The 13682-nt window shown below is 34.4% G+C and overlaps 1 protein-coding gene across 8 annotated transcripts in view; it reads right to left on the bottom strand.

The window, feature by feature from the left end:
• Positions 1 to 13682, bottom strand: part of KTN1 (kinectin 1) — a 107808-nt gene that overhangs the window by 35184 nt on the left and 58942 nt on the right. For all 8 annotated transcript variants that reach the window (XM_060619896.3, XM_060619897.3, XM_060619902.3 and 5 more), the window contains exons 11-21: positions 13004 to 13170; positions 12295 to 12363; positions 10818 to 10855; positions 10038 to 10128; positions 9626 to 9694; positions 9061 to 9098; positions 8832 to 8913; positions 6925 to 6993; positions 1625 to 1659; positions 1127 to 1217; positions 375 to 443 (exon numbers count right to left, since the gene is read on the bottom strand). In XM_060619896.3, coding sequence (XP_060475879.2) covers positions 375 to 443; positions 1127 to 1217; positions 1625 to 1659; positions 6925 to 6993; positions 8832 to 8913; positions 9061 to 9098; positions 9626 to 9694; positions 10038 to 10128; positions 10818 to 10855; positions 12295 to 12363; positions 13004 to 13170 — 818 coding nt within the window. The remainder of the gene's footprint in view (positions 1 to 374; positions 444 to 1126; positions 1218 to 1624; positions 1660 to 6924; positions 6994 to 8831; positions 8914 to 9060; positions 9099 to 9625; positions 9695 to 10037; positions 10129 to 10817; positions 10856 to 12294; positions 12364 to 13003; positions 13171 to 13682) is intronic.

Below are 13682 nucleotides of genomic sequence, written 5' to 3'. Positions count from 1 at the left end.
AATTCTAACCACATGAAAAGAAAAAATAACTAGAAAACTGCCCAGTTTCAGAGAGCTTCTTCTACTGCTACGTAGAGTCTTGCATTATACTTGTATACGCAAAACCTTTTATTGCCGTAGTAAGCAGCAATGACACCCTATCTAGAGTACTCTACCCAGTGTCTGGTGTACAAGTCAGCATTCAATGAAATGTAGCTTCTAGTACTGTTAATTAAGTCACTAATCATTCAGATGAAAACTCTGACAATTCCACACTGGTGAAGGGAGGAATTAACAATAGATTTGCTCTATTTGAACAAAGCAGGTTTGTCCATTGTTTAAAAGAGAACATTGTTTTAAAAGAGAACAGTTGCAAGATCTACTGAATACACTACCTGATCATTTTGCTTAGCCTTTAAGTCTTGAACTTCTTTCGTCAGAGATGAATTTTCTGTTCTTATTGCCTTTTACAAAGACACATAAGCACAACATACTTTTATTTTCTAAAAAATTAGCTATCTTCAAAATACCCTACCTTCTCATTTTTCTTTAGCTGCTTCTTTCCATCTCTGGAAGGTCCAGAAATCTCCTTGTCACTCATGTCTATAATTCTCTAACTTCTAGAGATAGCCAAATGGATCTTTAATTCATTTATGCCCACAAGTATTTCTGCTTATGTTTCCACCACTTTAACAGCATGTTATATACCACTTATCAAGTCATTTCTCCCCCTAAACTCAGATACATCTTTTTAACATTTCTTCCAGAAAGAAGGAGTCAAGTCAGTTAAGGCTAATGATAATCACAAAACACTGCTGTAGACTCTCCTTTCCCTGGCTTCCAATACTACCTCATGAACTTATGAAGTCTGCTAGTTATCATTTGGTTATAATTTGGGCAAGGGTGGAAGAAAGGAAGCATATATAAACCATAAAAACAGTATCTATTTCATTAAGACAGTGAATGCTACAATCAACTACACATTTTGGTATTCCTAATAATGTTACATTTCATGAAAAAAGATATATTCATAAAATGTGGATAACTAATATGAAGTTTCAAAAGCTATGGGGAAAATCTAAAATTATAGTAAATCTCCTTCACGTTCACTACCCCATAAGAAAAACAAATCTATAAAATGCTTTACATTCAGTTCCTCCTCTTTTGTGGCCACCTGAATAAGTCCAGTTTCAAGTAATTCTTCCACTGTCTTCAACTTCTCATCTTTTTCTTGAATGCTAAATTACAAATTTAAAACATATGAATTAACTATTTTTCAAAGTAAATGCTATTACTGCTAAATATTTTACATCAATCAATTCCTGTGTCCATCATTTCTTATAAACTTAATTCTACAAAGGTTTGTGAGGATCTCTGATCATGGTCTAAGGGTACTTCTTTAACAATAAGTAAAACATGTTCAAGTAATACATGCTTACATGCTAGCCTAAACAAAACCACCACACATAATGCCACAAACCTAACGTAAGCCCAAATCAAATCACTCAACAGCATATCACCCTCTTCCATTATGAAGTACAAAGAGCATTTTAACAACCTAGATTAATATAGTTAGTAATTCTGTTACCTCAAATTTGGTAGAAATGAGTCATTAAAATATAAAAAGAAAATTTTAAACTCTCACCATTTTTCCATTTGTTCCACAACATCTTTATTAGGCTAAAATAAAAATCACCAAAAAAAGAAAAAAGTTTAATTTTACCAAGTTTGATGAGGTAAAACTAGTTCAGAAACAGAATTCTATGAAAATTATTTAGTTTTAATTAGATCCAAAATTTAGGAAGGCAATCCACACTTGAAGACTGCTGATAATTAAAGAACTATTTAATTCAGAAAACACAAGACAGTAGAGAAGCAATTACAAAAAAGACACAGAAAAAAGATAAGCATAATATGGGCTAGCAAAATGAATTAGTACCTTATAATTTTTTAATTACTATAAAAGAAAACCTTAAGAATAAGAAGAGAACTTGCTTCTTCTATATCAATTCAATTCTTCAAATATAAAAAACTCAAAGCTCTAAAGCCTTGAAGGCCAGGAAAGAGACTTTGTTCTTTCTTCTTATAATTGACTTTTTTGACTTTTTAAAAACTATGATACAACATATATATGAGCAAGTGTAAAAATCCTGTGTACAAATCAATGAACTTTTAACATGTAAATATTATGTGATTCCACTTAAAACATAATGTTTTAAAACAGACTGTAAACTGCAGAAGCAACCCATGAACGTATTTTCCTTGTAAAGCATTAAAACATGAAAGTTAACTGCTACTTTTAACCACTTTCCTTCTAGCATCTCCCCAGAAACACAGAAGTCCCCGCTGCTATAATTTGTGTCCAGAAGAGGGGCTTTCTTCCCCCTTGGCATTTCCAAGCCTTCAGGCAATTAAGCAGCCTACCAAAACAGGCTTGGGGTCTTTTTCCTTGAACATTTTTTCTGCCCATCCCAGTTCCCACTGGTACTCTTTGAATTTTGCTAGTTTCTTACTTTTCCCCCAATTTTATTGTAACCATTTTTCACAAATACTATTAATTTTTCCATTGCTAAATCCAAGTCCTAAGACTCTACTTCTTACATATTTCTAAAAGTAGTCCCCTTTGCTTCAATGCCTGAGGTTAGGCCCTCAGTTTCACTCATCTCGAATATCAAAATACCATACGATCCTTCTCTCTGCCTATAGTCTGTAAGGATTATTTTGTGAGGGGTACAGGAAGAACATCCCAATGGGAAAAACTTTCCTATCATTAGAAAAGAAACAGGAGCTGTCAAAAGTATATTAAGTCAAGTTTATAAACAATGAAAATAAATCATATAATAAGTTTATAAATCTATCAAGATGGGTTTTTGTCCATTTTTATTTTTGACGAATGCCATCTCACATAAAGATTTAACAAAAAATTTGTAACTATGCATGATGATGGATGTTAACTATTAACTAGACTTATCGTTGTGATCATTTCATATTCTATACACATGTAAGTCATTATGCTATACACCTGAAACTAATTTGCTATATGTCAATTATCTCTCAACTAAAAAAAAAAAAAAACTTTTAACACTATTATCTGCACCTTAATCATTTATTGTATTATATCTTTAGTCCTACATACTTCTCCCCCACACAAATTCAAACACTTCATTGTTACCAGAGTGATCTAAAATGTTAGACAAAACATTTATTCATCCTTGTAATACCCTTCAGAGGTTTACCATAAAACAGGCTAGATCAAGTTCATGGTCCTTAAACAGCATACAAAGTCCTTCATAATTGGGTCTTAGCCAATCTTTCTCTACTTACACCTCAAACTTTACACTTCCACAACATGCCAGTATACTGTGAATACACCAGTCTGGCATACATGATTTTTAACACTGTATCCCCTTAGCTTGAACTTCCCGTCAGGGGTTGGGCAATTTTTTTCAATATCAGGTTTAGTTGTTCCTTCTCTGTGGTGCCTCTTCACCCTCACTCTCCTCCAGATAGAATTTATTATCTCTTCCTCTAAACCTGTACCACAGTTCAAGAATTTTATTCATCATACTTTTCTGTATGACACCTCTATCTCCACACTAAGCCACATTCTTGAGAACAGGAACCAAGTCTCATTCATGTCTGTAGCTTCAGGATGTAGGACAATATCCAACAGACTCCATTCATAAATATGTAATGAAATCAATTTCCTTTAACAAGGTTACAGTGTAACACATACTCTTGGTCAACAGCTTATCAAATAATTCTAAAAAACTGACCAGTTTAGCATCTATCCAACCTTTTTCCTTTATACATAATTGGCCTAATCTAATCCAATTCTGTTCTCCCTAGATGTTCTCCAAAACTACAATTTATGCAATAATAAATCCCTCTACAATAATATACAACCAGGCAACAGGACAAAAAGAAAAATTTCCTACTCCTTATAGTTTTTACTTAATAATTCTGATCACTGAATCTTTAAAATCTACCAAATAAGAATGAAAACCCTGCTCTTTTGTTAAAAAGAGCTTAAAAAGAAAAAAAATAAAGAAAAAAGAAAAGATACTTCAGAACCCTGCCTCCCCAGAAGTTTATTTTATTCTAAATAAATGAGATCTTAGTAACTGATTTATTTGTATCATCATCCACAGGCCTGCATCCAAATGGAGCCTTCCCTTCTTTAGTGTATGAACAGGTTACCTTACCTGGTATTTGTTGTCTTTCTGCTTCCTACACCTGAAGAAACAACAACTAGGCACCATTACCGGTTCCTGTTTCAATAAGCTCAATCTTTTTCTCCCAGATAAAAATCCAAAGAGCAAAAGGACTGAACTTTTTTTTATGTAATTAGACTGTTCATCCTCAACTGTCACTTGGAATTCTGACTGCTGGGTAGGAAGGGGTTAAAAAAAAGGTGGAAATGAAAGAAATTAAGATTACACTAATTTTTCTCTCTCCTTTCACTAGCAATAGCAATAAAAATGAACAGAGAAAAAGCCAAAAAGATGGTTCTATGGTCTGCCAAGTTGAGAGAGAGAAGTTACAACCACAACCAAAACATACCCATCCTAGTTATACGCTTTCTAAACTATTTTTAAAAGACAGAGCTTTAAGAACAAGAAAAATTCTAAGAATTACCAAAGAGAAAATCTTAAATTAGTACCAGTTTTCCCTCCTATCAAATTCTTTTAAATACATTTTTTTAATTTAGATATAAAATTTTGTTCCTTGGATTAAATTGGACTATTCTTCATTCAAGCAAAATCTATCACATGCTAAAGGTTGTCATTTTAACAGAATATCTAAAAGTACACAGAAACCTTAGCAGTAGGTGGAAGGCTGACTCAGTTAAGGTAGAAATTAGAGGATTTTCTTTTTTAATATTAACTTTCACACACATGATGGGGGATTTTACGTAAGATATTAGAATGGCAATTCTTAAGTCCTCATACAATCTTTAAGGAAAAAGAAAAATTTGAGGCTAGAGATTTTGTTCTTACCTAATCAGGGAGAATACATTTTTAGTACAGAACTAAAATATTAAAAGATTTTAAAGTTAAAAGATTTGTAAAGATTCAGGTTTTTGGCTTAAATGTTAAGTGAAAGTAACCAACACCTTTAATACTGGAATTCCAGGGCAGATTCATCTGTTTCTAGACATTTATTTTACCTTCTATGAAGTTAATTTTAGAAAGTATTTAAAAGCTTATATATTGAAATAGGTGACTCAGAATCTCTGATAAACAACCCAAAATTTACATTCTGCTTTTCTGGGTAAGAATTAACACAACCAAAAATTATCATTCCTACTTCACCTAATCCTAGTCATTAATGTTGCATCTCACACATAGTATTTTATGTTGCTACTAAAATTTTAGATGCTGCCAGCTAAACTGTAACCAGAAACTATGAGGGGGGAAAAGTCTCAGATTTGATGAAATAGATCTCTTATAAACTATGCCACCACAAGGGAAATGAGAATAAGATTTAAGAATAAACCTTAAATATTACTTTAGCATTACAGTGGCATGAAGTCATGTCCCTGCACTGTACTAAATATCAGTTTAGCATTATCTCCTCTACTGCCTTTTGTTTGCAAGGATAAAGCATATACAAAGTAGTAAAGATTATGCAAGGCACTTACTACCATATTCAAGAAGGGGAGGAAAAAAGTAGATTATTTCTGGAAAAGTAAAGAGATGTGAACAAAATACTTCCACAGTATTTGGCACAGCTTAGTAGCTAAACCAATTTAATATCCACATAATGTAAATTTTAAAATAAAAAAGAGAGCATGCATCTGTGAAAGGAAGTGCTATCATCTGCACTTATGTGCTATCATAACTTCAGCTTCTAATACAGGTTCCCAAATTTAACACTGTTAGAGCAACATTCAAAGTTTCTATTTTAATGTGTCATCTAATATCAAGAGTTTCTAGAATATTTTTAACACTGGAATTTGAAGAGTTATGTATAAGAGAAGTCTGAAGGCAACTAACTCTTAGGAAAAGCCAGCTCTAGTTTATGGAGCCATGCTTACTCAGACCACTATATAATTTCGATGGCTTGCTAAAAATACAGAAAAAAGTATGATGACAGTAGAGGGTAGAGAGGAGATGAAAAAAGAAATATCCAAAGGGAGAGGAATTAAGGTTTAAGATACCTGTTAAAGGCCAAGTACCAGGCTAAACACTATACATAAACTTCCCCATTTAAATCTAACATATTCATGATGTAAATAAAATCTCAATGTGAAAGACTTGGAATGAAAGGTCTCAGAAGGGTTAAGCAATTTGATCAACATAATTGCTTTTAAGTGCTGATAGCAAGTGTTAAGCCTACTTACTCTCTTTTTAAGAAGCCATTGTTGCCTTAGAGAAAAAGGTGAGGCTCCAAAAATGTAAGGACTTTTATCCTGAGAGCCAACTGTATCAAAAGGCCTTAAATGCTTTTTATGTATCCTATTACACCTTTTTTTAAAGTGCTTATAGGGGCGCCTGGGTAGCGCAGTCGGTTGAGCGTCCGACTTCAGCCAGGTCACGATCTCACGGTCCATGAGTTCGAGCCCCGCGTCGGGCTCTGGGCTGATGGCTCAGAGCCTGGAGCCTGTTTCCGATTCTGTGTCTCCCTCTTTCTCTGTCCCTCCCCCGTTCATGCTCTGTCTCTCTCTGTCCCAAAAATAAATTAAAAAAAAAATAATTAAAAAAAAAAATAAATAAAGTGCTTATAAATAGGAGGTTAGCATTAGCTTTCTCTCAGGGAAGAAAAATTCTATTTCCCTTAATTTAGGCACCTGATAAGCACAAGATGAATAGAAATGCAATTAAAAGACTTATCTATCGCTTAAGTAAAACTCCTCAAAAAGAATGCGTTGGTTAATATTTAAGAAGAACCAGATCTTGTTAATATTAGATAGTTCTACCCTCTGATTCACAAAAGCCTTACCTGTTCAGAAACAAGAGTCTGTAGCTTCTGAACTTCTAACTGTAATGCTTTGTTTTGGTCATTTAGAATCTGAAAGAAAGAATCTCAGAGTTTACTGTTTTATTAAGAAAAGGTAACCAAGCAATCATCTGAATGGGTTAAAAAAAAAAAAAAAAAAAAAAAACCCATATTATTCAAGTACTCATAAAGTGACAAGTGAATTATATACAAATGTAATACAAATCTCATGTGGTTTCATTTTCCAGTTTCAATGAATATATATTTCCAAAACACAGAAACACAGTACTAATATATAAAGTACATGTACAATTGATGAGGGAAACAAAGGTAAGAGAAATGTAGCTTAAATTAAATTTCCTTACAACTTGCAGCCCACTGATAAACTCCTGAAACATGCAGAGCGTGACCTTCCTCAAGAAACTCATTGCTGCCTTGGTGCCTTAATGTTTATGTTTCATTAAAAACTAAAAGTAACCTTATCTTAACAGCAGCTAGTCCCTTCAAGATCCTGAAAGCCTTGCTTCAAAATTCCTTAGAAACTTACTTCCCCCACTCCCTCCACAAACTTAAAAGTATATAGTCACACCTCACAATCCCAGTGCAGTTCTTTCTGCCCCCGGGTCATGTCCCCACGCTTTAATAAAATCACCTTTTGCACCAAACGTCTCAAGAATTGTCTTAGGCGTGTACTCATGAACCCCACTTTAAATTTTATCACAATGAAAATCAAAATCATCAGTTTCTACTGAGCCCCCAAATCAGTCACGTGCTTTATCTGAAAACAGTATTAACACTGTGCTTAGAATTATTTCATGTGTATTTCAAATAATTCAGTTTGTGCCACTGGATTCTGGGAAATCCTGCCTTGATAAGTGAGTAAATATGGGATTCTTATAAAATAAATGCAAAAAGGGGCGCCTGGGTGGCTCAATCGGTTAGGTGTCCAACTTGGGCTGAGGTCATGATGTCACAGTCCATGGGTTGGAGCTCTACATCGGGCTCTGTGCTGAAGACTCAGAGCCTGGAGCCTGCTTCGGATTCTGCATCTCCCTCTCCCTCTCTCTCTCTCTCTCTCTCTCTCTCTCTGCCCCTCCCCCACTCATGCTGTCTCTCGCTCTCAAAACTAAATAAACATAAAAAAAATCTAAAAAAAATAAAATAAATGCAAAAAGAAGAAGAATGCAAATCTCATGCACATGAAGAGATGCACCCTAGTGATAAGAATGCTTTACAATCCTCAAGCTGAGCAGCCATGACCAGAAACTGACACAATGGAGGCAGTTAAAACCATCACAAACTAAAAACTACAAACACTGAGGCAAAACGAGTTTCAAACGTCTATTATAAGAACAGATAAGATAGTCTATGGGGCACCTGGGTGGCTCAGGTCATGATCTCGCCCTTCCTGAGTTCGAGCCCTGCGTCAGGCTCTATGCTGACAGCTCACAGCCTGCAGCCTGCTTCAGATTCTGCGTCTCCCTCTCTCTCACTACCCCTCCCCCCGTTTGTGCGCTCTCTCAAAAAAAAATAAACATTAAAAAACAAACAAAAAAAGGAACAGATAAGATAGTCTAGACAAGAAGTACATGATAAAATGCACTGGTTGTAAAAGCCCCCAAATAAACTATAGTCACACTGCATCAGACTGATTTCATATAAAAACTAGTATTTCTAGGGGACACCTAGGTGCTCAGTGGGTTGATTTTGGCTCAGCGATGCAGAGCACAGAGCCTGCCTTGGATTCTCTCCCTCTCCAGCCCTCTGCCCCTCCCCCCGCTCATGCTCACTAGCATGCTCTCTTAAATAAAAAAAAAAAAAAAAAAAAAAAAACCTAGTATTTCTAGATTCACTTCAACTGAAATTGTATAAGGTCGTTCTAAGCACAGTTGACAAGCTTAATCACACACCTTAAATTCTTCCATTTTGTTTGAAATTTCACATTGCAGCTGTTCTTCAAGCAATCTTATTTGATCATCCTTAACATGAATACTACGAGAAAGAAAATCAATTGAAATACTTCATACATTCATAAAGTTTACACAAATTACATGCACAACTATCAGTTATGAGTAGCAGTAATTTCTGCAATTGAACATAAATGTAGGATGGCTCCATATACAGCAATACTTCAATCACCTTTTCTGCATCTTCTCCAGTTCACGTGCAGCAGCAGCCTGTGTTTGAAATGAGATGAGAACTGCATTATTTCTCAGGAAACACTCAAAACTATTTGTTCACTTAGTTTTATATACTGAAAAGCTACATTTTCATATATCTGGGAGTAAATAAAAGTTAAAGCAATATCCTACAGATTTCTGTAATACTTTTTGCTGTCCCAATATTCTATACTTCTCACTGATCAAATTTTACCCTAATAAAGGTATACAGTTTTTTGATTCAACAGCAGAAGGCTAAAACAAATCAGCACATTAAGAATGTTGTAATTGATTCCTTGGAGACCCTAAAAGTGATCAACTCATTCGATCGAACATTAGTTTCAACATGAAAACAGCAATATCTAGGTGGGTTGTGAGACTCATGGTCAAATAGAAGAGGCTTTCAACAATAAACATTAGGCGAACACAAGTAACCATTATATTTACTATGTATATGAAATTAGGACTTGCAATACCAATGCAAGTAAGTATAGACTAACTGAAATTCTGAGGTGAATGTTCAACAGCAATGAAGATTTACCTACCTGTTCATTTGCCAGCGCCTGTAACTTTTGCACTTCAGCTTTTAATAAGAAATTCATATTTTGTGTATCCTACAAGAAGGAAAAATATTAAAAAATATTTAATATAATTAACTCTAAAGTTTGTAAAGCATCTCTTCTACCTAAGCAAAGGTCTCAAATTACAATTTCTTAAAACAGAAAGAGAAACCATATCCTGTTACGTAGCATGTTTCCCAAATTACCGTGAATTATAGCATATGAGAAAAGTGTTCTCAACTTTTCTTAGAAAGCTAAAGAGGATTTTGTAGAAAAGACATAGGCACTTTTAAAATGAATGCAGGGTATTTTCCATTCTTGATAGACATTCATACTGATTACCATCACAAATTCAATGCCTATAAAATACTGTTGCCATTTGTAAGAATTACTGTACCTTAAGTTCCTCCTCTTTACTTGTTAAATGATCATGTTCATTTGCTAAAGAATCTTCGGTCTGTTTTATCTGCTTATCCTTTTCAGCAATCCTTTAACAGGAAATACATTTGTACATTCAATAAACGTTTACAAGTCAAGTCACAGCTCAAGGGATTAAAAGCCTTAAATATTGTCATGCTTATTTAAATCGTTTCTCATGTAGCCATACCCTCCATTTCTATAGCTCCTTTCAGTTTAGTAATAACTATCATATGTATTACTACAACTCCCTAAAATACATACCCCTATTTTAAAACTTGAGGTGAAAAGAAGTAATTTGTTTAAGCTTACAAACCTGGCAATGCCAAAGCCAGATTTCAGGTCTTCTGAACTCGAGCAATTCATGTCTAAGCAAATTAAACAATACACTAAAAACAGAACCTTGTTTTGGGTATACCACCATATAGTTAAGATACAGAGTGGGTAAAACTACTTATTAGACACAAAAGTAATTTACTTCCATTAATCTCAAATCACAATTCTCTCTTACATAACTGCTAAAGTCCAAATAAAAGAAAGGTTCCTCAACTCTTTTACAATAAGGACATAAAACACAAAATGTGCAATGTTTAGGAACTCAACTCACTGATGGAGGGAAGAGAGCAAAGTCGCTCCAAATCTAGTTGGGAGTATTTTCGGAACAAGTTAGAACATAAAGTAAATCCTAAGTGTTGATAAAACAGGTATCAGTTAGTGGTAACTAAGTAATTATAAGAGAAGTGTAGAAAGGCAGGCTTACACTTTATGTAATTCTTCTGCCAGAACTGAAGCAGAGGTCTAAGAAAGAAGAACAGTGTCAACATAAAAGCATTTAAAAGAAAGTTTAAAAGTTGTACAATAATCAAATAGAGCTTCAAAAATTAAAAGAAATTAACGTACATCAAGTTGTTAGAGGAGTATCTGGCCCATCATGAATGTTCAATAAATAGTACTATTATTCTGAAAGCAACTTTGATCACTAACAAACAGTATTAAGGAATTAGATAGCACAGAACAGTTCAAATAAAACAAACTGCCAGGCCTGGGAACTGTATGACTGACAAGTAACAAATACATAGGAAAAATATCCAGAAAGGCCATTTTTCATCTTATCTTAGTAACTATTTCCAATAATGAAATGATACAGTTCATGATTAAGGTAATAACCGAGTCATTTGGTAATACACATGCTCATCTTCACTTTTCAAAAACATACTGGTAGCAGTCTCTAAATATTTAATTCCTGATAAATTTTCTAGAGCTACCTCTCAGCTAATAACAAGATTTCAATCCACTCTGAGTTGATAATTTATATATACATGTATATTTCATATAGATAGACACCCTTTCCTATAGTAAATAATTCTTACCCAATTCATTTTAGATGATAGTTTCTACAAAGCAACTAGAAAAAAACAAAAATGTCCCAAAAGTTTGGGAGTTTGACTTTGCATAAACCTTAAAAACAAATTGTTAACATTAAAACTGCTTTTTAACACAGAAAAGTGACTTCTATGCTAAGCTAATACTTTCTCCACAATTTTTTGAATTTTAAAGTTGAGGAATTGAAACCGAAATTCACAGTATGTATATAGTAAGTACTGAGAAATAAGTACTTAGAAGCTTTTTTTCTTTTTCTTAATGTTTTATTATAGAGATATATGCTTTAGAATATATCTATGTGGCACAGCAATGTTGCCAAAGAGTAACAGGTCTAACAACACAACTGGCAAAACTCTGGAAGGTATTCCTACTTACTAAACAGAAGTATAAGTTTTAAAGTGAATTTTTGCATATATAACCTGAGATTAATATATATTATATTAACATACTGCTACCCTCTGAGGGTATATAAAGTTTTCCCTTATGGCTAGTTAATATTCAGCAAGCATTTTTAATACATAAACCACTATTCTTAACACCATTTGGCCAATTTCTTCTGTTTTGTGTCAAGATTATCAACATTTTTTCCTCCTATGGTAAAAACTCTCCATTAGTTGGATTTGGATTTCTTTCTTGGTGTTTTCCCATAGCACTATACATAATTATCAGAGTGCTGAGCAATCAGGATCATCACTGTTGACTGACTAGTCTCCCAACTACTAATCCTGTGCTTGGCACTCAACAGGCATTCAGATGACTATTTAAATGGCTAGGAAGCTATCAGTAAGGAAACAAACAAACAAAAAGCAGCAGCTGTTAGTAATGATAAACAACATTTTAAAAAGCACGATTACCTGGGCTGCTATCTGGGAATGGAATTGTTGAATTTGAGCTTTCAAAGCCTCGTTCTGCTCCAAAATATCCTTTCATAAATAGCAACCAAAAAGGAGAGAGGAGAAAAGTGTGCTGTTAACAAATACACCAACATATATGAACAAAATAAGGTATAAACTTCTGCTTATCTTTAAAAAGGCATTCTTAGATTCCAAAAGGCATAATTTAAACAACAATCACTAGGCACCTATTTTGAGAGTTGATTTATAAGGTATAAATTAATAAGTTGTGCTGTTCGTAATCTAACACAAAGAATTTAAAACTGTGCTTAAAGGGGACATCTTTAAGCACACAAACACACCATATCATGACAACTGCTTAAAGATTAAGCTATAATTACTCATCAACACTCCAGAATTAGGATAAAGTAGACCAACTTTTCTCTTCTACAGAGACACATCCAGCCACTGCCCACCTTTATTTTTTAAAAAGAGGGAAAATTAGGGGCACCTGGGTAGCTCAGTCAGTTGAGCATCTGGGTTTGGCTCAGGTCATGATCTCACAGTTTGTGAGTTCGAGCCCTATATCTGGCTTGCTGCTCTCAGCATAGAGCCTGCTTCAGATCTTCTGTCTTCCTTTCTCTCTCCCGTACTTGTGCTCTCTCTCAAAAATAAACGTTTAAAAAAATTAAAAAATTAAATAAAGTAAAAGCAAGGGAAAATCAGATACCTGAACTTGCATCTGTAAAGATTCTTCTTTGGTCACCCTTTTTTGCTCCGATTCCATTAACTGCATTAGTCTTTGCTCCAACTGTTGTTTTGATACCAAGGTATCTGTAAGCTTACTATGAAGACTCTGTACTTCATTTTCTTTGGCCACAAATTTACTCTGTAAATCTGTAACAGAACATTGCATTTTACAAAGGTCTCTTCCTTTGCTTGGTACTACTACTCATCTTTAGCGCAGGCATTATCTCCTCTAGAGAACACACCTTGAATCTTTCCTCTTCTTCCCCTCCTGCACATGGCTCCCCTGAGCAGCCTTGGTTTACCTAATCACAGAACCTGCCACTCTGTACTAACTCTTCTCCTCACCCAGGAAGTGAGCTTTTTGAGATCAGAGATTGCCTTTTTTCTATACCCAGAGCAGTGTCCAAGGCTCACGCATAGTACATACTCAATAAATGTGTTAACCGAATGGTACGTGAATGTTTAAAACTGTTGTATCATTTCTTGAAAGCATTCATTTCCCCCAAAGACACTTAGAAAGTTATCTAGCGTATTTCTTATAAATTCCCCATACTCTCCTACCTGGAAAACAGAGAAAGATGCTGATGGTTAACAAATGCGCTGGTATAGAATAAAGTAAAACTTGTCTGCCTACTTCTCTTCTTAGCAATGACCCCAAA

This window comes from Panthera onca, chromosome B3 (assembly GCF_046562875.1).
Source record: "Panthera onca isolate mPanOnc1 chromosome B3, mPanOnc1 haplotype 2, whole genome shotgun sequence".
Classification (NCBI taxonomy): Eukaryota; Metazoa; Chordata; class Mammalia; order Carnivora; family Felidae; genus Panthera; species Panthera onca.
Note: the sequence above shows the minus strand (reverse complement) of the source record. Positions and strands in the feature narration are given on the sequence as shown.